Here is a 27313-nt window from a genome sequence, read left to right on the forward strand (position 1 = left end):
GTCAAAATCATAGTCTTTCCCCTCAATCCGAAAAAACACAGATTGCATACCGTAGGATGTCATTATGCAATGGAAACAAATGGATGAGGCATGCATTTTATGAAGGTTTTGGTTCCAGCAAGACAAAACCTAAAGACTTTAAGATGAGGCTTAAAATGAATCAAAGGCCAATATTTAGGTTTTGGAATGCGATCCCCAGAACTGAGCAGAGCTAAGGTAAATGTTAATAGAAGTAGAATCAGTGGCAACATTTTAACTGGATAGATAAAGTTTTAACAAAGTTCAGCAGTGATTCAATGATGGAAAAAGATTTTTAGAATGCATTAAAACATTTAAGCATTTTTTTTGTTTGGTCTCTGATACACTTTGCTTCATGTAAGGTCCATGCAGCAACTCCCATGGATTCAGTTTATAGATTTAATAAACAGGACTAGGCCAGGAGCCCAGCCTCCACCAATATAGTTTAATACTGAGGACCTAGAAATTATTAATTTTCCACCCTATAGCCTTACACTGGGCAGTATAGTCATGACCAATTTACCCTTTAGTCCCAGAGATGCACTGAAAACAAAACAAGTAGCCCAACAAGCTACAAGTATTTTGTTTTCATACTGATAAAAATTAAGGCTTATTAAAGAGAATAAATAAGGTCTTTTGAGGTCATAAAAGCCATTTATTATTGAACAGCCAAAAACACAACAAACTCACTGCAATTGACAACTCATTTTCCAGAAACGTAACATTTGTTCATTTTGAAACAAGGCAAAAAAAAAAAAAAGGTGCTGTGGCCAAATACAGTACCATTTAGCAAAGGAAATAAAAACATGTTAAACTTTTTTTCTGCGGTTTCAGCATCTCGTTTTCTATAAAAATAATTTCTGTCTGCTGTGATTGAAGGAAAATGTGGGCTGAGAGCAGAGGAATGTGTACACTTAGCAGGCCTCTCTGAAGCAGAAACCAGTCCATGAAGCTGGAGAGATGTGGGTCAGAATCAATCATGTGGATAAAAGTCAAAACGAACAGAAAGAAAACCCAAACAGCTTCCAATTAGTACAGTTAGAGCCCAAAACCGTTTGACATCTTACATTTGGTCGTGTACGATTAAAAGGAGGAGCTAGGGCTATGGACCAAAGCAGTAGTGTTTCACCTTTAAAAGCTAAATGTAGGAAAAAAAAAAAAAAAAAATGCACCCCTGATCTGATCCGTCTGCTCTGGGTTATAACTGTCCTGAAATGGCAGCCTGAGAGTTTCTCCCTTTTTATAAAAATATGTACGATATGACCCTTTGTTTAGCTTCCAGATGAGGCTGCAGTGGCTGAAATGATAAAACCTGGCTTATTAAACAAAAACTACACTAAATACATTAAAATTTATTAAAACTACAGTTACATCAAGATAGTCATTAAAAATTCAAATGAATAATTCAATAATCTAGTTTAATTTATGATGTAATCACTAAATTGTGCCAACGCGTCTGATAAAACCGTTCACAATAAGGTGCTCCAAACTGGTGAACACTGGTGAGAGTCGACCTGCAGGCAGACGGTGGTGAATTCAGTTGGGTAGAAGAGGCCGGGTGGTTTTTTTGTCATCCTAAAGTCACAGGATGAACCGCTCTCTGGAAGATTTCATATAAAAATAACAAGATACTATCCTTGGGGACATGTCTGTCTGTATCATAGTCCGTGTAAAAAAAACAAAACAAAAAAAACAAGGGTTAAAACACATCAGCACCTACTCCCCATGTGTTAGTACTCTAGATCACCCTCCTATGTGTTCTGCAGCATCAAGGCTCACAGCTAATAGATATACGTCCCTAAAATAACACGAAGTGGGCTGGTTTACATACAGCCCTTACAGTGAAGCAGTTAGTAAAATAAATGGGCTCATTCAGTCTGTACTCCATCTGGGGGGCGGGGTTACAGAGAGCAGTGTGTAAGTTCTGAATGTTTGCAGCAGCTCCAGACCCCGAGAGAAAGTCCTCGTTTGTTAACCGTTTCAGTCCATTCGTGCTCATGTACAAAATAAATGTACGTGTGCTTCGAACCGTTGAGCAACAGCGACCCGAGCGAGTAGAGGCGCTGCCTCCGTACTTTACAGAGAAAAATAAAATGTTGCTATGGCCTCAGGGTTGTGAAGAAGGGTGCGTGGCTGTGACTGCTGCTCGTGTGTTTGTGCACGCGTTCCTTTAGTCCGTCCGCCAGCTTTACACAGTGTCCTCGTCCATCTTGGCGACGTCAGCCATTGTGACGGCGCCAGAGTCGTTATTGGCCGCAGCTTCTTCGGATTTGGTCTGTAGGGTAGCTTCCAACATGGCGGTGCGTTCCTCTTTAGGCTCCTCCCGCTCCTCTTCCTTCTTCTCCTTGTCCAGGAGGCGGTAGTTGATGCCCATTCCGACAAACAGGAAGACGCTGGACACGATGAGGATGATTCCACAGGTGAGGTAGGTGTAGTCGTAATGGTGGTAGTAGTTGTAGAACATACCTAGAGGAGGAAATGGGACAGTTAGTCGTGTGTCCTATTTTTTACTGAGGAAGATGAGAAGCCTCATATAAAGGGTTGAGTTTACTCTTTTATAAACAAAAGAATGCAGCAAAAATGCCTTGATTTTAACTCCAAGCAACATATTCATGTAAATGAAGCAATGCAAACCTGCCCAAGATTTGTTTGCTAAATTGAAACCTCCAAATCAAAACGAATTTGAAATTTCATGGCTAGATTCATTTTCATAGATTTAAAGGGACAGAACTTTCAATAGGATCTATATCACCTCAACCGTTAACATGTTTTTCCATCTCACAACCTTAATCTCCATTTTGTTGTAAAAAGATAAAGTGTAAAGCAGATTACAATTATTTAATGGCATTTGAATTTTTTTCCTTTTTAGTCCAAAAAAAAAAAAAAAAAAAACACACAAACAAAAAACACTGCATTGTAGTTACGGCTCCAGTTCAAACCAAACCTTTCCAGAACCGGAACGGAACTCTGAGGTTTCAAGCGGTTTGGATTCGGATTAGGTTTTGAAATGTAAACGCGAAGTGAATCATTCCCGTTTCTGTCTGCACATTATTTTCCTGACAGATTCGTTTCCCAGTTTTCTGGGTTTGGGTCGATTTTCCCCAGAACTGGAGCAAACTGCCGCTCCTTCCGGGCCCCGCGGTCCGGTTCTAGGTCCGTTGCTTTCCCTCACTGGCTCCCAATGTTTTCAGTCACTTCCTTTTCAAGACCTTTGCAGTCCCAAACAGCCACCTATGCAATACCACCTCACTATCAAGTGTCACTACCAATAAAGTGACATACACGGCTGTGGAGGGCACCTTGATTGAAGGTGGGGGGAATAAATGAGAACGGGACACCCACTTCCCTCCACTAGCAAAGGAAAGTCATTTCTATGGCAACAGTGACATCCCATGTCTTTGGTTGTACATAAAAAAATAAATTCACCCCTTTCCTGAAAATTTACAGGCAAAAATTATGTAAAGAGGCACCTTCTTTTGGAATTACCTTGTGATTTGCCGTCTGTGTGGCAAGATGCAAGTAACCATCTTGTCACACAAAAAATCAATAAACAAAATCTGATTTATGACCAAGTTCAGTGAATATTTTTGTTTCCATTTACCATAACTTCCACTTCTCTATTCCTTATTCTAAAGTAATTTCTTTTCATCAAAACTTCATGCATTAAGTGGTGGAAGACTTACTTGTTAGAGGAGGTGCCAGCAGCACAGGCGCACACTCTACGATGGTGACCAGACCCACAGCTGAGGAGAACCTCTGGGCTCCCACCAGGTCCATCAGCGTCTCAAACAACACTGAACTCAGCCAACCGAAGGCAAAGCCGAAGAACATGGCGTACACCACAAATCCGGAGAAGTCCGTGGTGAGCGGTGCAAACACATGACACACGCCATTGTAGAGCACAGAAGCGGCAAAGTAGTACTGCACCCTGGGCCGGACCCACTTTGTGTTTGCCAGCAGCCCCATGGAAGGTCGGGCAACCATGTCAACTAAGGCCATTATGGTCAGGAGGAGAGCAGCCTTTTCCTTGCTGATGTCCTTGCTCTTGGCATAGTTGGAGAGGAAGATAAGCGGGGAGAAGAGGCCGAAGAACATGACGACGTTCCCCATCAGGTAGAGCAGGAAGCCGCGGTGCTTGAAGAGCGAAAGGTCAAGGAAGGTGTTCATGGTCTGCATAAATGTCTTCTTGGGCTGAGCTGGAGCTCCTGGTTCGGGCTTGGGGGGTGGCTGCGGTTTGGGTCCGATGGGTCGCATCAGAGAGCCAGCAACGCAGCAGTTAAACAGCAGTCCTCCAAGGATCAGGAAGCTGCCTCTCCAGCCAAACTCCTCATACAGCCACGTGTTGATTGGCGCCAAGGTGGACAGAAACACCGGGCTGCCTGCCATGGCGATACCATTGGCGATGGGCCGGCGGATGAAGAAGTATTTACCGATCATTGTGAGGGCGGGGTTCAGGTTGAACGCCAGTCCCAAACCTAAGCAGAGGGCAAAGAGAGGTTAACAGTGGAACCAGTCGACCAGGAACCAAAGCTGAGCCCGAATCCTTACCTCCTACTACCCCAATGAAAAAGTAGAGCTGCTCCACAGTGTTGCAGAAGGAAGCAGCGATGAGCCCAGACCCTGCCAGAACGCCGCCGCCGATGATGACTGGTCGACTCCCAAATCTGTTCACCAGGACGCTGCTGATTGGACCTGAATGAGACATTAACAGATAAAATCAGCTAAAACAACCCGCATTTATACAGTAGCTCTGTTTGCAATTCCCTGGAAAAACATAAGGAAAAAAAATTCTTATCTATATAGTAATCAATTTAGACTCTTCCAAGAAATACTCCTGAATGCATTAAGGAGTTTATTTTGAACTTTGATGTATAATACTCCATCAGTTGCATCAAATGTTCTTTGCAACAAGTCACTCAATACCATCTAATTGTGTGGCTCATTTAAAAAAACACTATAGATTAAAAAATCCCTCAACATTCTTGTTATGGCAGATTATTCATGCTCAATCTGTGTCCCTCTGGCAGATAAAAAAAAATTATGGGATTTGATTCATCAGATCAAAGCAGAACCAACATTTTTTGCAACCTTTTCAGTAAAAAATACACAGCACTATGATCACATCTAAAAATCATCTCATAGGAAAACAAAAATAGAACTTTAGGATCTTATGCATCTAAATAATTGATCAGTGCAGCCAGCAGAGGGTGCCATCTAGCTAAAACTAGACACTGCCACTTCATTGGCCAGAAGGGGCTGGATAGCGGAAAAAAGGGAGGTGATAAATGGGTGGTGAAACAGGCAGGGAGAAAAATCTACACGTCTTGAGCTTTTTGCTGGAATCCCAGTGAATGAGCCTCCAGATGGAACCGAGCCGACACACTCAAAATATAAGCTTGCAGCTCCTTACCAGTAGGCCTGCAGAGCCGTACTGGGAGAGAGGGGAAACTGCAAGAGGATTGCTGCAGAATAAACCAAGTTTCTCTTAAGTTTTGTTGATGTTTTTTTTTTGTCTTTGTTTGTACAAGTAGCATAAATGTTTCAAATATAAGGTTTACCATTTGTTAGCATTAAATTTATTCTTTACCCCAAAATTCACAGGTAGAACAAACTAAATGGAGAGACGAGATTTAAGATCTCAATAACTGCAAAGAAGCAACAACAAAAAAACACACCCTGTGACATTGGGCCTTGGAGCTGCAGAGAAACCAGCCATGTTGGGTCAGAAAGTAGAGGTTGGTTAGACACCCCCCCATCTGAAAGTACCAATCCAAATACTAGCAGGTTACACCAACAGCAACCTCTTTGCTTGGAATTTATTGCAGAGTGAAGGAGACTCATTTTCAGCATCACAAGGAGTTTATCTAAACTTTGTCTGACTTTCGTTTTTTTTTTTAATCAAAACTTTCCACAGTAGAGCGTCTGCTGACCAGTCTGGCTGTAACAGCAGGGAGTCGGACATTAGCAGATAACAGGAGGATGAACAGACCGCAGGAATGATTCAGCTTTAGTATTGAGGAAACCTGCTGGATCACCAGCAGTGTGTCACCATTGCTACATAGCACCGCCAACACCAAACTGAAAATTAGTAAAATTTGCCCTTAATTCAAGTGGGAAATGAGACTACCTGCAAACAGAACAAGGACTTTTGCAGATAAGAGGAATATTAAGTCCTTAAAACAAGTAGCTTTGACTCCTTTTAAATAAATATCTTAGTCTTGTTGCAAGTTATTTTACTCACTTGTTGAAATCAAAGAAAAACAAACATTTTCTAAGAACATTTGTCCTATATGATTGCGGAGTACTGACAGTTTGAAAAAAAGTGAAATGCTGCATCCTGTGACGACACCTCAAATATTGCACCATCAGGGGTTTTTTAAGGCTACGGTTCAAATACAAATCACAATTTCCTCTTAAAAAAGGAAACAGCTCAACCTTCATTTAATTCAACATTAAGATTATATTCTCCAAAAATACCTCTGCCTTCCCAGTACTTAACTTCCAGGTATAACTCAGAATAAAGCCCCTTTGATTGGCGTTCAGGAGAGCACAGAGACAACTGTTAATGTTCCAGCTGCACCATCATCCAACATCCTTTTTCCCCCCACTCGTCAGAAAATAGAAGCATACATCTATTTATAAAGGTCAGATAATTGGAGAAGGCCAGAACAAAAAGGTTCAAATGGAGATCTCAGAAGCTAAACTGATGTCTCCCTAGCAGGGCCACAGGCCCTCAGAATATGGTGGCTTTGCCCTTGAAACTTGGCAAGAGATTGTAAAGGTCAGGGGTGCTCTGGATGCACGAGCACGCAGTCCGACATACCACTGAGCCACTTCACTTCTCTGTTGTGTCTGTCAGCACAGCAGAATGCGCCGGTACTGTGTGTCCTGGAGGGCTGCCACGTTCAGAGTGGGTGGGGGTCCTGCATTGCATTCGCACCAGAGGGGTCACAGAGACCTGCAGCAGAATGCACACATGGCTGGATTTCCACAACCACAAGCTTGAGGAGGACAGATGAATCTTGATCCGCTGGACGCTGATTCACTAAAACAAACCCTGAGTCTTTGTTCATATCTGGCAGGGCAAACTGAGGTTTTCCCCTGACGTTACGTAAACTGTTCCACTAATCTCTTCGAAGGAAGATGGGGGAGAGTAAAGTAACGACCAGACTTCTCAGGAATCCACAAGCCGGTCAACATATAGATTAAGACGAACCACGTTTATCCTGTTTCTAAATATAGCAGCGATGCTTCAAGGCTGCAGCCGCAGAGCTTTAGTTCATTTATGAAGGCTCAATCTGACAGAGAGGAGTCCATAAACAGGACATTAAGTGGGCCAGTTGACCATCTGAAGGGTTGGAGTCAGTCCCACCAGATAAAGAAGGAAAGCTCATTGGTTTTGCTACAGTGAGATCATTGCACCAATCTCGCTCCGCCTGCACTGCCTTAGATTTACCAAATTAAAACTTTGACACAGAACCTCCACACCATCCAATATAAACTGAAATGTTACTCCTGAGCACCACATCCTCAGAGGCCTAAAGGCATCAGGGTCAAACTAACAGCCAACAGCTAAACTGTCCCAGGAGCATGGAGCCAAGCTAACCCCCTCCCTCTCCGAGGTCAGGCGTATTGGAGCATCTAAAAGTGGCAGAACTCCAGCCTATAAGGGGAGGAGCCTGAAATGACCGTTCTAAGGACTAGAACACACACGTCAGTGTCTACTCCACTCTGAGTGTTTTTTGCTGCCAAACAATGTTCTGACATTACAGGAATAGTTACTGATCCTCCTTGTTTGTAAACACCTTCATAGCCAGAAAGATTAGGGAAAAAAAAAAAAAACCCGAACCAACTAACTGTCATTACCAGTAATCGCCTTAGTCTCTTTTACAGGACGGATTAAATGGGTTTATCTTCAGCTCTACAGAAAGTGAGGAAAACACTACGCTTTAAATGCAGGTCAGCTACAAGCCCAAGGGAGGGCAGACCCAATTAATACCGAGGCAACAATTAGCCTAAAGGAAAATTGCCTTGATTCATGTGGTTAGTTTACTTTATTTGTGCATTACAGCAACCAGAACCAGGCTGGACATTGGAGTGGTGGCTCAGCCGTTTGGCTAATATGAAGGCAACAATGGACGATGTGAGGAACAAATGGGTCTGTTGTTGCTGAAGCAGCAGCAGAGGAGACATGAGAGCTGCCGCTTCTTCCACAAACCCACAGAGGAGGAGGACGGAGTGTTCCTTTGTTAGACATCCAACTCTACTACTAGAACATTTTAGTAAAGCATATAAAATAAAAAATAAAATGTACAAATGCAAACCAAACATTACATAAGTTTATCACAAAAAAAAATTAAACTTTTCAGACCATAAACTACTTATTACTAGAAGTATTTAACCAGATAAAGCCACTTGCTCCTGCAGCCACTGAACGGTGCTAAATAAGAGATTTAACTTTTAAAGACAGTATGAAAGGTTCTGTGCGTTTTCATGGAATATCTGCACAAACCATTTACAACAGAACACCACTCTTGGCACAAGTAATTAATGTTTTAGCTTCGAGTATGTGGTTTATAAATTTTTATATGGGCCAACCCCTTTTTCTTCATCTTTCAATATCTATAAAATCTTTATTATGGCTCATAATAAACATTGTTTTGTTGCAGTGAAATCAAAAGTGACTGAACTAAAGGTTGCAGATGGAAGGGATTCAACTCTGAAAATGTAAGTGGAAAGCTGAATAACCTGTTGCACAGCACAATAAAAACACTGCACTAGATTCATCTCCAAGTAGGTTCATTCATTAGGTAACCTAGTCTACCTTTTAAAGACTAAAAGTTTGTCAAGAGCTTCTTCTTCTACAAACAGTGATGCAAAATGCACTGAGTCAACATTTTTGTCCCTAATCTTTGTATATTTTAGCTCTAACAACCAACAATAACTTTGAGATTACGTAGAATACTGTAGAAGACCAACATTCCATTGATAAAATGGAAACACCTTTTTATATGTGAAAACCACACACTTAGGAGAAACACGCTAGTTTGGGACTCATTTGGTTCGCGTGTCAGGCCTTGAAAACTAAAATGGAAACCAAGGAAATCAGACTGATGTTACTAAATAATTTCCATGACGACGCTTCATGATGGTTGTGGTTAAACGCCACAACTAACATTACAAAGAAATGTGGTCAGAATAACCAATATGACTGCTGCACTTTCTTATGAGCTGTTTAACCTCACTTTCAATAAGCAAGTGAAGGAGAGTTCCAGAGAAAACCCTCTCTACTAGAGCGAGATCTGCATCAGTACAATGAATTATTGATGCCAATAAAGGGTTTTATGAAGCCATCTTAACATAATGGGTTTGTTGAAACTAATAGGAAGGGGAAAGTCATTAAAATTCAGACAAGAATAACTTAATTCATTTGTACCGCTGAGTGGAGCATCCTGTTCGCTGTATGAGTCAGGAGTCTGTGACGTCATCATGAATGAGTAGGTGTTTTCTTTTTTAAACCTTTGTGGAAGTCAGAGTACGTGCGCCGCCTCACATGAACCAGTCGGTGAGTCAAACAGCTGGTACAGACTAACAGCAGCTTCTCTTTAACTGGTAGCTTCTGCAATCTTAATGACGGTAACTATGAGTTTCACTCCATTAGGAAATAAAGGAGAGGACAAAAAATTAAAAAATAAAAACAGAGGGAGGGTTCAAATTGTACACATCAACATCTGGCTCCTGTTATGCAATAATAGAACTGTTTTCCTCCTTTAGCCTTTTCTGCTTGCAAATCCAAACTTGATGAAAACCGCTGCAGGCCCTCTCTGCAGCGCAAGGATGAGTAAGGGGAAATGTGCTGAGTAAATACAAAGAGCCGAGAAGTCCTAGTGAATAAGGAAAGAGCTCGCTTTGTGTTGGAGACGAGAAAGGAAACTTAATTCCTCCTGGAACTGGATCACTCTTTGTCCTGGAGGATAAGCCAAGAACAAGTTCTGGACAGCCAGACTGTCTTTATGTCAGCTACACTGAAAATAAAAAAAACACATCAGGTGCAGAAGGCTGCACTCTGGATTGGTTTGTTAGCAGGTTCTTTTGCGGTGCCGTGAGCACAGTTGCAACAAAGGGACCATATTTAGAACGACGTTTGTTCAGCACTAACAGAACGTGGCTGTTATCACACCATGGCTGCTGAAGTTGATCCAAGAGGCAGACTGCAGGTTTAGCAGTACGTGCAAAATGTCTTCAGCAGCAAAAGCTCACTTCCCTTTAGCCAAGAATCTGTCCATATCCACAACATGAAAGTCAACTTACCGACCAAAATCTATACTCCAAATAGACAAATGTATAAATCTTCTATTAATCAAGCATCATGAACTCTGGGTCCTTTAAGCTGATAGTTTCCTCTGTTAAAAAACTTGTAGTTTCCTCTTATAACAAAAACTATCGCAGTCTGATTATTTTGCTACATGAATATTTTGAACTTTAAGTCAAATTAAAGATTTGAGAAACTAGTATCCTGAGACACTTAAAATGAGACATTTCCACATTTGTCACAGAGGATTGAGTAAACAAATATGTAGAGCAAAAGGATAAAAACATTTAACATTAACTGGAGCAGACCAATTCATTCCAACACCGACTGAGTGATGATGACTGTAGGAATACGTTTCAGAAGTGATTAACAAATAATTAAATGCAGAGGTCAATCCAATAGATCAGGGGTCTTCAACCCGTACCCCCCCCCCCCCCCCCCCCCGCTAACATGCCAGCATAGATTTGAATTTACAGGCTTCTGAAGGCAGCTGTGTGCTGAGCAGAAACATCTAAAACATGCAGGACAGAGGGTCCTAAAGACCCCCCATAGTGATCAAAGATGCCACTGAATCTATAGCATAGCCCTCTGATGCCCTTACTGTATGACCAAAGGCATTAGTCACATCAACGACTGAACCGATATCGCAACGATCGAGCTGAAAGATGAGCGGCAAAATGTACTCAAAAGAATACCAATACTGTAAGGGAGAAGCCTCGATGCATAGCTTGTCAGTCAAGCTTCGGCTCTAAAGATCCAAACTGCAGATAAATTCTTACTGTAGAATGAGAGACTGGTCTGATGTTTGATCTCTGTAGATCAAACCCATCAGTAGCCGGAGAACTAGAAGAATAACTCCTTATCAAAGTTGTCATGACGTTCCATTTAACAGAAACTGTACTTCAGATCTTTCAGCACCAAATATTATGCTTCTTATCTTACATTTTTAGGATTTTTGTTATACCAAATAGGATGTCCTAAAGTACTCTTCAGACTAGCCCGGAAAGAGCGGCACAGTTTAATCAATGCAACAGCATCTCTCCCGAATTGCCTTTATTCTGTGTTTTAAAGCCAACTCTAAACTCCAGATGACTGCCTTTAGTTTGCCATGTGTACTTTCTCCAGCAGCTTTGGCTGGATTACATCAGAACAAACAAGAACTCATGTTGCAACGCTGCCTCTGAGCATACATTTCTACATTTTCACGGATCACACCTCCACTTGCTCAAGTGAATGAGAACTGAGAGGGCAGATAAAGCATGTTTACGTCTTGCTTCACTAAAGGAGAAAGGATAAAGAGGGTAAAGCCTCTTATGAATCAAAAATGTCACGCCTGATTGTTTACAAAATTAGCCGCTTTATGATAAAGGAGGTAAATCAGCACGTAGTGCTCTGGTAATCCTGCTTCACAACAAGATGAGGCTTTTCAGAAACAACCTGAGGGGATAATCTAGCCTGAGCCTGGAAAGCTCAGCCTGCAGGCCAGGATTCACCTGCTCTGCATTACTGACAATAGGCTAAAGAACTACATCTAAATTCTTAAATCATTTTCTAAATATTTTTCTTTCTGGGAAAAAAAATAAAATTAAAATCTAGATAAGTCATTTTTTTCTTAAGTGTATTTTTTCTTGGATTGAGGAGGTAAAATACATTTTCCCAATGGAACAAGACAATTTACATTTAAAATAAGAAAACACAATTGCATTGTTTTATTTCAAGTGCATATGATCTAATTATCTTATCTCAAGAGTAAAAACACTAATTCCATCAGCAAGCTCTCATTTTAAATTAAGAGTAAATACATTTAAGAAATTTGTATTTCTAGATCTCTTTTCCAGTCTACATTTCAACTTATATTTAGCTAATAAAAGCCAATTAGTTTGTAAAAAAAAAAAAAACAGAATAAGTTTTCAAAATGATTCATACAAAATTCAACCTGCCGTCAGAATCAGTGACAATCCTGCATCACATTTATGTTAAATTAGAGAACAAAATATCCTGAATTATTTCTGAATACTAAGTCTTTATCTTGGGGCTGAATTTCAATAAAGTTTAAAAATTTTCCACACATGAACACTTTAACCTTATTTACGGTCTTAGCTAAACATTAAAGAGTTTATATGCAAGCCATTTAAAACTAAAATTTCCATAATTTCCTGTTTCAGAGTGCTTTTATTAACTACCAGAGAACGCACTGCAGCACAGCTGGCTGAAAGGCTTCAACACTTATCCCTCTAATCATGTAGAGATTTTACCTTTTTGACATTTTACTATCTGAAGCATTAATCATTTCTAATGAGCCACCTCTACAACATCAGCTGTTAAACCATTTTGATAAGTCATCTGCAACAGACCACCTGGTCCTCTTACCTGCGCCGTACATGACGGCCAGCATGATGGAGGAAATCCAGGACACCTGACTGGGCGTGGCATCAAAGATGATTTCGATCTCCTTGAAGAACACCGTGATGGACTTTGGGAAGGCGTAGGAGAAGCCGATGCAGATGAAGGCACCTACCACCACAGCCCAGCCCCAGCCTCCCTCAGGCGGGGTGTATCCCATGGGCGCACCCACTGCTGCAGGCATGTCTGCTCAGAATGATGAAGCAGATGGTGCGGGTGAAGACCAACTCTGAACCTCTGATTGGGTTTCAAAACGGCACCTGTGGAGAGGGAAAAAAAAAAAAAAAAAAAAAGGTTTCAAAATTGGTAAAATAAGCAATAGTTTCATACATTTTAATTCTTTGCATTTCAGTGCAGAAGAGCAGCCAACCCTTCGACACATTGGTTGAAGCATTATCGTTTTAGCCGACAACTTTCGTACGACTTTTAGATGCAAGTCGGTTTGAAAATGCCTAAAAAAAAAAAAAACACTGTCATTAAAAGGGCTCAAAATCAGGTCTGTTGGACCACAGGCGCATATAAAGCTGCAGGACACGCCCCCAGAAGAAACTGAGCCCCTGCAGCTGATGTTTTTTCTGCAAATCAGTTTGCTTCTAGAAATCATGTGCCTAAAGAACTGCTTTTGTCAGCAATACCAAATGTCAACACATTTCCTTATAAACACTACATCTGTTTACTCTACAAGCTTATTCTAGGTTATTTTGTTTGGAGATAAAGGCTGCCTATTTTAACCAGCCCAGTATCCTCAGTCACTGAATAACCATGCACAGTGCCACAGCCTCTATCAAGAGATCTTTTCCTTTATTTAGGTCACATGCAACTGCTATTTCTGATCCCACAGCAACTCTGCTTCTGTGTGTTATTTACCCTACATGGTATTCAGTGCACAAACTACAGAGTCTGTTCAGCCACCACCCAACTGCAGATTAATAGCATCCTACACATCAGTCAAGATGGGGAGAGTAAATTGCTTTAGGTCAAAACGACAGGCCAGCCTTGTGGGAGCTAATTAACAACCAGAAGTCAAGCTTCCTACAAGGCTTTTAGCTTGGATCAGGTAGTAAACAACCGAGCTCCAACAATCCTTACACCGAAGAATAACTGGTTAACACCTCTGTGCTCGCTGCAGCTAAGGACACAACTCCACTTACATCAGCTACACATTTACAGGTGCTGGTCATAAAATTAGAATATCATGAAAAAGTTGATTGATTTCAGTAATTCCATTTAAAAAGTGAAACTTGTATATTATATTCATACATTACATACAAACTCATATATTTCAGATGTTTATTTTGTTTAATTTTGATGATTACAAATGACAACAAATGAAAATCTCAAATTCATCATATCAGAAAATTAGAATATTACTGAAGACCAATAAAAACAAAGGATTTATAGAAATGTTGGCCAACTGAAAAGTATGAACATGAAAAGTATGAGCATGTACAGCACTCAGTATTTAGTTGGGCCTCCTTTGGCCTGTATTACTGCAGCAATGCGGCGTGGCATGGAGTCGATCAGTCTGTGGCACTGCTCAGGTGTTATGATAGCCCAGGTTGCTCTAATAGTGGCTTTTAGCTCTTCTGAATTGTTGGGTCTGGTGTATTGCATCTTCTTCTTCACAATACCCCATAGATTTTCTATGGGGTTAAGGTCAGGAGAGTTTGCTGGCCAATTAAGAACAGGGATACCATGGTCCTTCAACCAGGTACTGGTAGCTTTGGCACTGTGTGCAGGTGCCAAGTCCTGTTGGAAAATGAAATCTGCATCTCCAAAAAGTTGGTCAGCTGCAGGAAGCATGAAGTGCTCTAAAACTTCCTGGTATGTGGCTGCGTTGACCCTGGACCTCAGAAAACACAATGGACCAACACCAGCAGATGACATGGCACCCCAAACCATCACTGACTGTGGAAACTTTACACTGGACTTCAAGCAACGTGGATGAAGTGCCTCTCTTCTTTTCCTCCAGACTCTGGGACCTTGATTTCCAAAGGAAATGCAAAATTTACTTTCATCAGAGAACATGACTTTGGACCACTCACCAGCAGTCCAGTCCTGTTTCTCTTTAGCCCAGGCAAGACGCTTCTGACGCTGTCTGTGGTTCAAGAGTGGCTTGACACAAGGAATGCGACAGCAGAAACCCATGTCTTTCATACGTCTGTGTGTGGTGGTTCTTGAAGCACTCACTCCAGCTGCAGTCCACTCTTTGTGAATCTCCCCCACATTTTTGAATGGGTTTTGTTTCACAATCCTCTCCAGGGTGCGGTTATCTCTCTTGCTTGTACACTTTTTTCGACCACATCTTTTCCTTCCCTTCGCCTCTCTATTAATGTGCTTGGACACTGAGCTCTGTGAACAGCCAGCCTCTTTAGCGATGACCTTTTGTGTCTTGCCCTCCTTGTGCAAGGTGTCGATGGTCGTCTTTTGGACAACTGTCAAGTCAGCAGTCTTCCCCATGATTGTGTAGCCTATAGAACTAGACTGATAGACCATTTAAAGGCTTTTGCAGGTGGTTTGAGTTAATTAGCTGATTAGAGTGTGGCACCAGGGGCCATCAATTTTGAACCTTTTCACAATATTCTAATTTTCTGATATGATGAATTTGAGATTTTCATTTGTTGTCATTTGTAATCATCAAAATTAAACAAAATAAACATCTGAAATATATGAGTTTGTATGTAATGTATGAATATAATATACAAGTTTCACTTTTTAAATGGAATTACTGAAATCAATCTACTTTTTCATGATATTCTAATTTTATGACCAGCACCTGTAGCTTCCTATATCCCTACAGAAAGCCCTGCTAAACCAGTTTATAATAAAAAAAAAATAAAAAAAAATACAGCTTGAAAGACTTTCAACTCCTCACTGGACTGAAACCTTAAAACATGAATTTATTTCATGTTTAAAGATACTGATTAATAAAACGTTTAAGCCAGTCAGGATTTAAAACTGCATGAGACCGTGGATACTTTGCCTTTAGTCCCTCCCCCAAATGGATAGAGCTGTTGCAGAAATCGAGACCTCATGTGCAACAATGAGCATTGTCGCAGATCTCTCCGTCCAACTGCCACTAGACTTTAGGCCCATCACCTCTCCCAAACTAGTTTATTACCCCATTTACACTACCCTTGAAAAACCGATCCATGCCGAGACCAGTCCGAGCTCAGATCAGTTAACCAGGCCGAGCTTGGTTCTGACGACAGTTTACACATCACGCTATCTAGGTTACTCGACTCCTCGCTTCCTAGTGACGATCTGTGGTATTACTGCCAGTATTGAAGGAGGAAATCAAGCAGTTGGTGGCGGTAATGCACCAAAAGTTGTTTGCGAACCGCCCTTAAACACAAGAAGAAGAACGAGGGAATCAAGCAAACCAAAATGGCGGCGCCCGTCACATTGAGAAAGTTATACGTTATTATTTATTGCTGTATTTCGGTGTTATTTAAAATGCCATATTTAAAATGTTGAGTGGAGAAGACTTTCGATTGTCTTTTGTAGTTCTTCTGGTTTGGGTTGGTTGGCAAGCAACTTCCGGAGGAGCATCCCCGCCAACAACTGGAATGGAGTGTGAATTGGGATGTGCAGCCAGACGGAGATGACGTGTTCTGCTCATGCGCTCTTGTTATTAGAGAACCGAGCCAGGGAAAAACCGAGCCAGGCCCACCTCTGGAACTGGTCTGCAGTTAGCTCGGTTCAGTTCAGTTTGCTTTCCATTTACACACGATAAGTTATCTCAGGTACTGAGCTCGGACCAGTCTCGGCACGGTTTTTCAAAGGTAGTATAAATGGGGTATATACATCTCTGCTGCAAGTTGCAGCTCTTTTACTTTTCCTTAAAACCAACTACTACATGGATATTTCAAAAATGTTCCCCCACTTAATCCAATTCTGCTGCATATTTAATTTGATCTTGTAGTGTCATTTTAGAAAAATCACTCCATTTTTCACTTTTGCTGTGGCCTCTTAAACATTTCCAATACAGTTTTGTATCTCTGCTTATATTCTATCCAATTTAATAACCGCTTTTAAGGTGGGGGGGTTCCAAATCTTCTCAAATGTGGTTCCAGAAAGGATGTGGAGTAAGCAAACAATTAACCATAATTACATTCATGGGTCTCAGTGAAGGCGCATCAAGTACAGATAGAAACTCAGCTTGTCCCCATTCACACAGAATGCAGACACGTGGCACATTTCACCTTATGGGCTCTGCAGAAATCTTAAATTAACCTCCCACACAGGGAAACGGGATCCATGCCAGAAACACGAGTCATAACTTCCAAAATGGAAGCATCACAGTCAAACCACTTCTGTCCAGTTTGACAAGCATGGAAACAACTTGACCCTAAAGCACCAGAGCACAAACACCCAGCTTAGAACAGACTGATTCTCATTTAAGAACCCAAAGGTTTTCAGTCGCATTTAACTTAAAACACAGATACGTAGAGAAGCATGGAGGCAGTTCCACTTCCTCGTCAAGGCGCTGCTCACATAGTGCTTTCATCACTAAAACCTTGATCAGACCCCCAACGGTTTTACTTTTCTCGTTTTTAAACACAGAAGCAGGTTAATAAAACCTCAGACATCAGCTGCCAGAATCAGTCTGTGAAATTTACTTAACTAAGAGCCCTTAAGGTTGATTCAATCACACTTTACAAAAGATACACCCCCTACAACAGATCAGCTGATCCCTTTAAAACGCTGAATGGTGACAAATTAAACCGCATTAAATATCAACCTAACTCAGGACAGAGCTGGCCTCTAATCTATGTGGACCTAAATGAAGTGCAAGTCACAGCAGAAGGTCACCCAGGGGCTCCTGAGTAAAGCTGGCAAACATTTGCCGTCTTGTGTGGCTCACACTACTGGCCCCGTCCAGCTCTGGTGACCTCACAGAGGGTGCAGTGCACTCATACACCTTAAAACAAACTCTCTCTGCGAACGTCCAGCTGAGCCGAGTAAACCGCCGCTCGGTTGGAGGCGAGCTGCAGCTAAGAGGAAAACACTGGATCGGTTTCTGTAGCAGATCACCCAGCTGTTCCAAGTACAACAACTGACAAAAACAAGCCCCTCCTCCTTACTGTTTCCTGCGCCTCACTGTTAACTTAGACAGCAGTGTGTTCAGGAGCGGGAACTCGACCTCAGACCCTGCACAGGCTTCCTGTACTGATCAGGAATGTGATGACGACTGGGGGCAACACCGCTGCACCAACCTAAACACAAGTTATAGTAAAGACAGATGTTCATTTAAGGCATTTCAAGTACCACACCCCAACCCTATAGAGCTGTAAGTTTACATACAACAACGGGTGCCATACATCAAACGTACCTTCAAAACTTTAAGAGCCCGAAATGAATCTATTGTTCACCAAATGGACCTTCTGATGCGGAGTTTGAAACATTCACTGGAACTCAATAAACCTGATCTTATATCTAAACCAGAGACCATTTATCTCAAACATGTAGGCAGTGGGGAACCCAAACCACACGTAAAGGTTTAGTCTATAAATCATTGAGCTATTAAATATTGTTCATCATGGATGGTCAGATTGGTCCAAACACATGCCTACTGGATCTCCTCCAGCCTGGGTGGTTCCCCTTCTATCCAAGGACAGCACAACTAAAAATGTTGGAAGTTAGACACGTGGGCCTTTCAACAAAAAGTCCTAACACCCTACAGTAGATATAGCAGATGAAAACAGCCCGAAAAGTCACACTACAAAATACAGAAAGCTGCAACTTCGCATCCAAGACATCACAATAAAAAACAGCTGCGGTTTAGTTTCCATGATGACATTTGGCCGAGGGCGTCTATAAGTTCAACCAAGGAAGGTCAAGTTCTAAACCATGGGTGTAAACTACCGACCAGTAAATGTGAAACATTAGTTTATTTTGAACACATCTTGATACAGAAAAGGACAAAATAAACCAGAGTTCAACCATTTACTGACTGAAAAGCAACCATAACACTCAGGTTTTCTAGCCAACTGTCAGTCTAACCCTGATGATGGCTTTTGTTGCAGAGTGTGGACCAGACTAAATTAAAGGGAAAAACAAAAAACATTCCATGAAAACACTTTATATTAAGACCATCTATCCATCAGTCCATCTCTAAAAATTCACTGTTATGAGAGGTTTTAAATAACCTAGAAATTCATCACCCAACACACAAATCTAGGCAATTTCAATGTCTGGGGCAGTAGTCCAGTGGGACTAGAGCTGCGTTTCCATTCCCCTGAGGGTGGGGGTCCCACTGCTCCATAGTGAAATACAGATAGGCATCAGTACAGTGCGTGGATGCCAGCAAAAGTGGGGCAAATCCTGGAGGAGTTTTCAATGAGGGCATTCATTCAGTCGCCATAGAAGCTTCATTCACAACGAAAGAGGAGGTTAAAAATTTACCTGAACTTCTTTACACCAGAACAGAAGCTAAAAAACAAAACTACCATGTTGTTAATCCAAATTTTCTGCTTTTTTATGCTAAAGACAATGCAGTCATTCAGTCAGAAGTACAGGGGAAGAAAGTTTTGAAGAAACATTGTACAGTGCATTCAAACTTGGCCACAAGAACAATCCTACTCTGCTGCCTCATCCATGGTGGAGCAGGTTTTACAGGACAACAAAAGAACATCAATTAGCGTAGAAGACGTCGTAAATAAAATTAAAGGTACTGGAACTCATGATGCATCAGTCCAAACAGTCATGTGAAGAACTTGTGATGCCAATGCAAACCAGCACGCCGACAAACAGCTGATCTTCAAAATTATGGCTGCAGCTATTCATTAAGGGGGAAAAAAAGGAGGTAGACTTCATTAGATCTACGGACAGGTTACTATAAACATTGATTTTACATTAAAATACATCGCAAACGGAAGAGATGAAAAGACTAAACTCAATGCTTTTTTTTTTTAAGTGTATAATTTTTTAAAGTTTATATATTTTTAAAGTTGATCATTTTTTTAAGTTTTGGCTAAATTAGTACTCTGAGGCACTCCATTTGCCTTGGAGTATACTCATTTGATTACAAAATATCTATACCCTATACAATTTCATATGGAATTGGCCACATTGGAACTTTTAACACTTTAAACCGATAAAAGATTAGCTCTAACAAATATTACACTAGGAAACCTAGAGCATGTTTCCTTGTTTCAGAAAAGGTGCAGTAGGACTAAGCTAACTTCCTGTATCAACAGGAGAGATTGTGAATTTAGTTTTAAATTATTCTCTTACATAATCTATTGCATCAATTTTAAGATTAAAAGTAAATAACTTTAAAAAATTACAGCACAAAGACAACTGAGAGCAGAAAACAAACAGCTAAGGTGCAAAAGGACAGTGAAGGTCAAAGTATTCTCAATTAACATTGGTTTAAATCTGTGGCCACATTGTGAAGATGTGAAGTTTTTTGTGGAGGCTGAGCTTAATCTGTGTTTTTTGACCTTATGCCTGAGATTTAAACAATGAGGTTTAAATGAAACAATAGCTGCAACAGTAACACTGTGACATTCACAAAGGTCAGGGTTCAGCGTCCAACACTCAGGAACATCTAAGCCCCGAAGAAAGCAAAGGGCACCGAGAATGACACTGCAGTCACTCACTTTCTGCAACACTGTTAGAAAATATCTCCTGGTTACACGCCTATTAATAAACAAGGAGCTCTGGCTGTTCTGGGACAATGGATTCCCTGCGAGCTCGGCGCGTGTGGCCGTCATGCGATCTTTCTGTTAAGGTGACTGACCTCCTGGAGCTGCCTAGTTACTCTTATTGGTCTGTACAGAGCAGATGAGCCAGATCTTAACCGGGGTGGATATCAAAGCTAAACTCCAGATGTGATGCTTGAATGGAAGTGAGATTAATGCAACTTCAATCAATGGATTAGCTTTACATTAATCTGAGTTTTATAATTAAAATGAATACATTATATTGAATATCAACAAAACCGAATTAAAGTTATAATCAATTTCATCATTCCATCTCTCCCTTCTTCAGTAGTTTTTCGTTCGACCTCTATCTTTATTATCCCCATGCTTTTTGTGATCATAGTAGCTTCATCTGGCCTTCTCCTGTTTGCCTGTGACTCCCTCTCAGAGAGGAGTACCTGCTGTGCTGCTGCCATCAATACCTTTGTTTATAGATGTTGGAGCATGGCCCATTCTCTGACTGTGACTAACTGTATGTGCCCTTTCATCCTCTGACATGGGAGCTGGCTCAGAGCTCGTCTGCCTGGCTGTGTTTCCTGGATGGGGCCGCCTGTGGAGCTGGTCATCTTTGGTCCATTCTGTACATCTGCTTCCGTCTCCTTAAACCCCAGTCAGCGTCAGCAGATGGCCGCTCACACAGAGCATGGTTCTGCCGGAGGTTTCTTCCTGTTAAAATTGAGTTTTTTCCCTCTCCAATGTTGCTACAGGCATGCTTGGTGTGAGGGATTGCCTTCGAGTCAATGATTCGATGCAATCAGCTGGTTTTCCTAAGATTGACAACATTTAACCAGTCTGACTGTATGATCTGATGAACTGTAAAGTGCCTTAAGAGGACATGTTGTGAAAAGGCGCAATATAAATACACTGAATTAAATTTAAAATTTTCAGTTGATGAAGGATATTAAAATGAAAGCTGTTCACCGATTCATTAGTGCATTCAGCAGCCATGCCTAGCATGCACCTGCTTTCCCTCCATCGTTTTGTTTACCTTGTTTTAATTGAGACTTGTGTTACATGTTTAAATCAGTGTAATTTTTTGGTCAAATAGTAAAGCATAGTAAAAGCATTTGGCACATTTGGAGAGGTTTGGGGACGCTGGTGACACCTAAAGTTCAAAACCCCACAGCTCTTGAACTGTTGTAGCTGGAGGTCTGAAATTTTCTGCATTTTTGGTTAACATAATGAGAACAAATATAATACAATGAGACCAGCCTTTTCTTAAGAATGTCTTTATTACTCCTGTTCAAAAAAGACATTTGAGAATTAAAAAAACTTTGAGTCATGTTTGACCTGATGTAGCTTGGTCTGTGTTCTACTCATTCAAATTTAATTTATATATTCAGAAACTAGAGGGTTTTAGCTTTCAAATAATGTATTGCACATGTAATTTCAGCTCACAGTTCGTAAGTTATTTGCTTTTCCATTAGGGAATGCAAAATAGGCAAGAATTTCCCAAAATGAGGTGGATGCTAATTAACACTGCCAAATAATTAAGTTATAATATAATTGCAGCCCTCTCTTTGTAAAGATGATAAAAGTTTCATTTACAGTTCAGCCATTATTTTAAAAGACCCAGTAATGTTAAAGTGGCCTGATATAAAAATGAGTTTGAGACCCCTGGTCTAAAGTCTCCATGGTGATAGTTTAAAGTATCTCTCATTTGCATGAAGTTGGAAGACAATGGGGACAAAAGAGGATGCAATCAACCCAACACATGCTAAAAAGACTACCAGGGTATGCAAAACAGTCAGAAGGCATAAAGGCCACAGAAGGAGGTGCAAAAATCTCCACAGGAGGAAACAGAGTTAAATGAGACACCCACCCCCCCTCTCCTCACAGCTTTTTGGTAAGAAATTTGAGGGCCCAAATTTAGTCACCTCTGGGCTAAAACCTATTAAAAAAAAAAAGTATTCGAATCTGAGGTGGATTTATTTGTAGAAAAAAAAAAACTAAAATATGAAAACCACTGATTTTTTTTTTTTTTTTTTAGGAAAAAAAAAAAAAAAAAAACAAAAAAAAAAAAAAAAAAAAAAACGAATGAGTTTTTTATTTGTTTTTTAAAACAATTTACTTTAAAATAAAATTTTCTTTTTTGCAGATGCTGCATCATGTTACATCAAACTGAAACCAAGTAGAGCGCGATACCAGCTGCGGAATTTAATTAGTGTCAAACTTGCGTTGCGGTTAAAAACCAGCTCCTCGTGTCTTAGAGGCGCCGCGTCCATCAGATGAATCATAAATTTCACGCCCGTTGGACCCAAACGGACCGGTTTCAAACTGGACCGCTCCGGTGAGCGGATCGTGAAGCGGACACCATCACCATCTCCACATGTGGAAGTAAAAATAGCGCCATGCGGCAGCATCACGCCACATTTGAAGCTCCGCTATGAAACCGGTTGATGTAATCATGTGTCGTAATGTAGCAGCCATACACTGGGAGGGCAAAGCGCCGTGTCGGTAGCCCAGGTTCACTCACCGCGGTAGAGGGGGTGTTCCTCAACTGAAGCCCGGTGTCTTCCTGTGAGAGAGTCGCCCCGGGTGTCCTTGGCCTCAGTGGAGCGATAGCAGCTCAGAGAATGACGGTCCAGCGGCAGAGGATGAGGATGGTGATGGCATTACGAACCACTGTCGGCGCATGCGTATAAAAAGCTGCTCCAGCCGCGCTGACAGAACGCACGTGCGTGTAGAGGGCGGAGCACTGCCACAGCGGCACGTAGGTGATGGCAAGAGGTTTTAACATTTAATTGGATTAGCCTCAGCGCTTACTGACCCCTCACATCTTATTTATTCAACTTTCTTTGTGGTTAATGCAGGGTAGTTGTACCTTTATACATATAATAGACACGTTCTGACATTTAACTAGCCTAAACATAATCTATACACATAACCCTTTAATAGGGTTCTCAGTGAAATAATTTGAAAATCAAAATTTCTAGTGTTATTGGAATCCAGAACAAGACCTTTTGTAATATTCAAAAAACATGGATATTTCGATGGCAACAATGAATGTCAATGTAATGAAAAGAAACACCAACAATATATATTAAGAGAAAAAAAAGTGCTTCTATAAGGAATTCTTAAAAAACACTTTTTATTTTTGGTACAGCATCACCTTAGAGGCACTGATGCTGATTCTGGCACTTACAGTTTTTAGTTTATAAACCTAAAAATAAGGGTTAACTAGGCTTATTAACTTTTTAACTTTACTTTTTAACTTTTCAATTAGGGTTTTTAATTCAATTCAGTTTATTTATATAATGCCAATTCACAACACATGTCATCTCAAGGCACTTTACAGTTCACCAGATCATCCAGTCAAATTGATTCAAAGTTTTCTATCTAAAAAAAACCAGTTGATTGCATCAACTAATTGACTCGAATGCAATCCCTTACACTAAGCATGCTTGTAGCGACAGTGGAGAGGAAAAACTCCCTTTTAACTTCCAGCAGAACCAGGCTCAGTTTTTACCTTTTGTCATGACTTTTAACTCTCCAACTTAATTTACAGTAGGTTATTTATCTTTCAAAGGCTCATCTAATTGGTCAAATGCCAAAATAAGATGTACAGCCATGTAGCAGTATCTTTGCTGAATGGCTGGATATAGATCTTGTGCTTCTAGACCTCACTGAGGCACGGGGTGAGTGGGGGACTCCATTCTTAAGGGGTATGCAAGTGATCAAAAATACTAACTTGCCCTATAAAGGGTTAAGAGGAATGTAACCTTTAATAGGAGGTGGATGAATACTTTATAGGTCCGACGTTCTGCACCTTTCACATGTAGGCTATCTGCTTCCACACACCTGAGACAAATAAGCAGGTCATTGCCAAAGATGAGGAGAATTTAAATGCACAGATAGGAGGTGTGAAGAAAGTAAGATATGTGTCTAAAAATTGAAGATCATTGGACCTATAGGACCTGAATTGAAGAACCATGCTGTGGTTCTAAACAGTGTTTCATTTGCAGTGGTCTCAAAAGTACACACATTTGTTACTTAAGAAGAAGTATAGATACTGCAGTTTAAAAACACTCTGGTAAAAGTTGGAAGTATCAACTTGACCTCTTTTCTCAAGTAAAAGTGAAAAATGTGCTCCGAAAACTACTTAAAGTATAAAAGTATAAAGTAACCTTAAAAAGAAACCAGCCAGATGCCACTATATGAATTGAAAGCTCAATTTTTCGATTATTTTGAAAAGTTCTTTGAGATAGGTGCCAAGGATGAGGGAGATCTTGTTGGTCTCTATCTTCCGATACGCTCTCGCCTGTGTCCAACCTTTTAGACATTTTAACATTGTTTTCTGAATCCCAAGTTGTAGCATGGCATAGATAATTAGCTTTTGCAGTTTGAAGAACACCTGCTTTGCTAATTTCCTTTAGGTAACCAATGAGTGTTTGCGTTATATGACTCATCCAATTACACTGGTTTTCACTAGATGTGGATGGCACCAATGATCTGCATTGGATGGCGCACATGACGTGAAATAAATATTTATAAACATTAAACCGAAGCCAAAAGTAATGAGTAATATTTGTTTTAAAATGTAAGGAATAGAAAGTACAGATACTCGTGTGAAAATGTAATGAGTAGAAGTCAGGAGTAGGAAGAAAAATAAGTAATGGAGTAAAGTATAGATACCTAAAAAGTGTACTTACGGTAAGTACAGTAACGAAGTATGTGTATTTCGTTACTTGACGCCTCTGTTCATTTGGGGTATATCCAATAAAAAAACTATCATATGCTACTTTTCAGACATTAACATGGTTTACAGCAGCAAAGTTACATTAATGAATCAATGCCTTTTGCACCATGTTTTTCTCCCACACTGTTTATATTCGATCACTGATGCACCTTATGAAAGGGAAATGTTCCTTTTCATTGCTAAGCTATTACACATTCACTGTCTGAAAGCTGCATAAAACAAAATTTTGTTTTGTATACACTGTGTATACAAAATTACAATAAAGTTGTCTAACTCTACATATAAAATCTAGCCATAATAAACCTTGCCATTGCACATTTGGTACAACATTTGTCAAGTCATATCCGCCTTCAGCATGTATCCATTTCAACAGCTAAATAGGGTGTAATTAGGGTATTAATGATAAAAACTTAGAAAAGAATAATGTAAGATACATTTTGTATTTAATTATTTGAGGACTGGATATGTTTACGAATCTTAAAAGCAAAGAAAAACAACCTGATATGCAATATGTTGAGTAACATGGGTACAAAATAGAGGTGTTAAGGGACCGAAGGGCAACATTTGGGTGTCAAATGGGGGATACAGTTTAGCAAAGGAGTAAACTGTTCCAGCACTGTTTATTGCTTTGAAATTTGATAGATTAAGACCTCTATTGAAACACTTCCTACTAATAGATATCATTTATTAGAAACATAAAACTGCATTTCCTGCATGATTAAGATAAATGTTTTTCCAAACGGTTTATCTGGTAAATATGGCTGACATGAACCAAAGAAGTGCAGATTTCCACTTTTAGAGTAGCCCAACTATTTTGCAAGACATCTAAGAGATTTTAATTTGGTGGAAAGTTACATGTTTTAACATTTTTTTTTCCAGTATTGAGAGAAGGTCTGCTGTGGCTTGTTGTACTCAGACGTCATGCAACCAGTCTTTATAGAAACAGGCCTAGATAGGATTGTTTCTGGGTTTCATATTGGCCTTATGTTGTTTGCTTTTATAAGTCTGATATGGAACCACAATGGGTAAAGGTGGGATCTGCATCAGTTTCTAGTTGTGTTGCTCAATCCGAACAGATTTCTGTAATACCCATTTAAAACCCAGCTACACTCGGGTGAACCCAATGTGACCTATAGAGAAAGCTTTCTGCAACCAGCATAAGCAAAAATAATTGTGAGGCCCAAATACAAGGTTGCTATGTTATTAATGGCTGGCTGGAGATATAAGGTATATACTATTTTTTAGAAATAAAATAATTTTTAAAGCAAAACCTGGTCTTCGTTTTAAACCTCTTGGCAAAATTCAGTCCCATTCTAAAGAACAAACACCAGCAACAACACACAGTGTTCAAGTAGGTCAGCTCAAGCTGCAACCTGAGACACAACAGCTTCCTTTCTAGCCACTGTCAAGCGAGTGGCACAGTTTCACTCGCACACTGAACAGTTAATTCCCCTTATTCTACTTCAAAACTACATTTGTGCAATATATGTGAATTCATTTCAGTTTATTTTTATTGTGCCAATTCACAACACATGGGATGTCAAGGCACAGTTGTACCAACTTTGTAAATATTTCAGGTCAAATTCATTTTTTGAGTTTATTTCCATTTCCATTTTTGTATATATAGATATAGAAAACCATTCATTCTACTGCTTCTGTAACATACAAGGTATGACATTAACTCTTTTCTGTTCTGTTCTAAAATTAAGCCCCTGATCCCGCCCACTGCCGCTTTCTGAAGCTTTAGCCACTTTTGGAAAGCTTTTCTTTCAAAGTAATTATTTAAAAGTTGTTTGTAGTATCAACATCCTCATTATTGACATATAATCACAGTCAGAAATATTTAGTGTTTAGCATTGTGCCGTCTGTCTTCCTCCCCCATGACCCCTGCTGCAGAGTAAAGGGTCATACAAAGACAATCGGATCAGATTGACTTTACAGCCATATGCAGATACAATACATCCCTCTTGAATGCAGTATTCTTCCCATTTCCTCTTTAATTAACATACATCTTCCTGTAATCAGGTGAGCGTTGAAACACAATCAACCCCCCCCCCTCCCTACCCCCACCATTCAAAAGCTGTAACACCTACACTGATAAGTGTTGTTGCCTACTATAGTATTTTCCATTACTGTTACTTAGGAAGTGTTTCCCTGTTTGAACACACATTA

The 27313-nt window shown here is 40.3% G+C and overlaps 1 protein-coding gene across 1 annotated transcript; it reads right to left on the reverse strand.

The window, feature by feature from the left end:
* Positions 1–652: 652 nt before the first annotated feature.
* Positions 653–23084, reverse strand: LOC119799438 (monocarboxylate transporter 1-like). The gene is made up of 5 exons (XM_038309335.1): positions 22919–23084; positions 12701–12993; positions 4567–4710; positions 3702–4493; positions 653–2484 (listed from the first exon to the last, which is right to left on the reverse strand). Exons 2-5 carry the CDS (start codon positions 12915–12917, stop codon positions 2207–2209), a joined length of 1431 nt encoding a protein of 476 aa, XP_038165263.1. The 5' UTR covers positions 12918–12993; positions 22919–23084; the 3' UTR covers positions 653–2206.
* Between the last annotated feature and the right edge of the window lie 4229 nt (positions 23085–27313).

The sequence above is a fragment of the Cyprinodon tularosa genome, unplaced genomic scaffold, assembly GCF_016077235.1.
Source record: "Cyprinodon tularosa strain WSP-4 unplaced genomic scaffold, ASM1607723v1 ctg66, whole genome shotgun sequence".
Classification (NCBI taxonomy): Eukaryota; Metazoa; Chordata; class Actinopteri; order Cyprinodontiformes; family Cyprinodontidae; genus Cyprinodon; species Cyprinodon tularosa.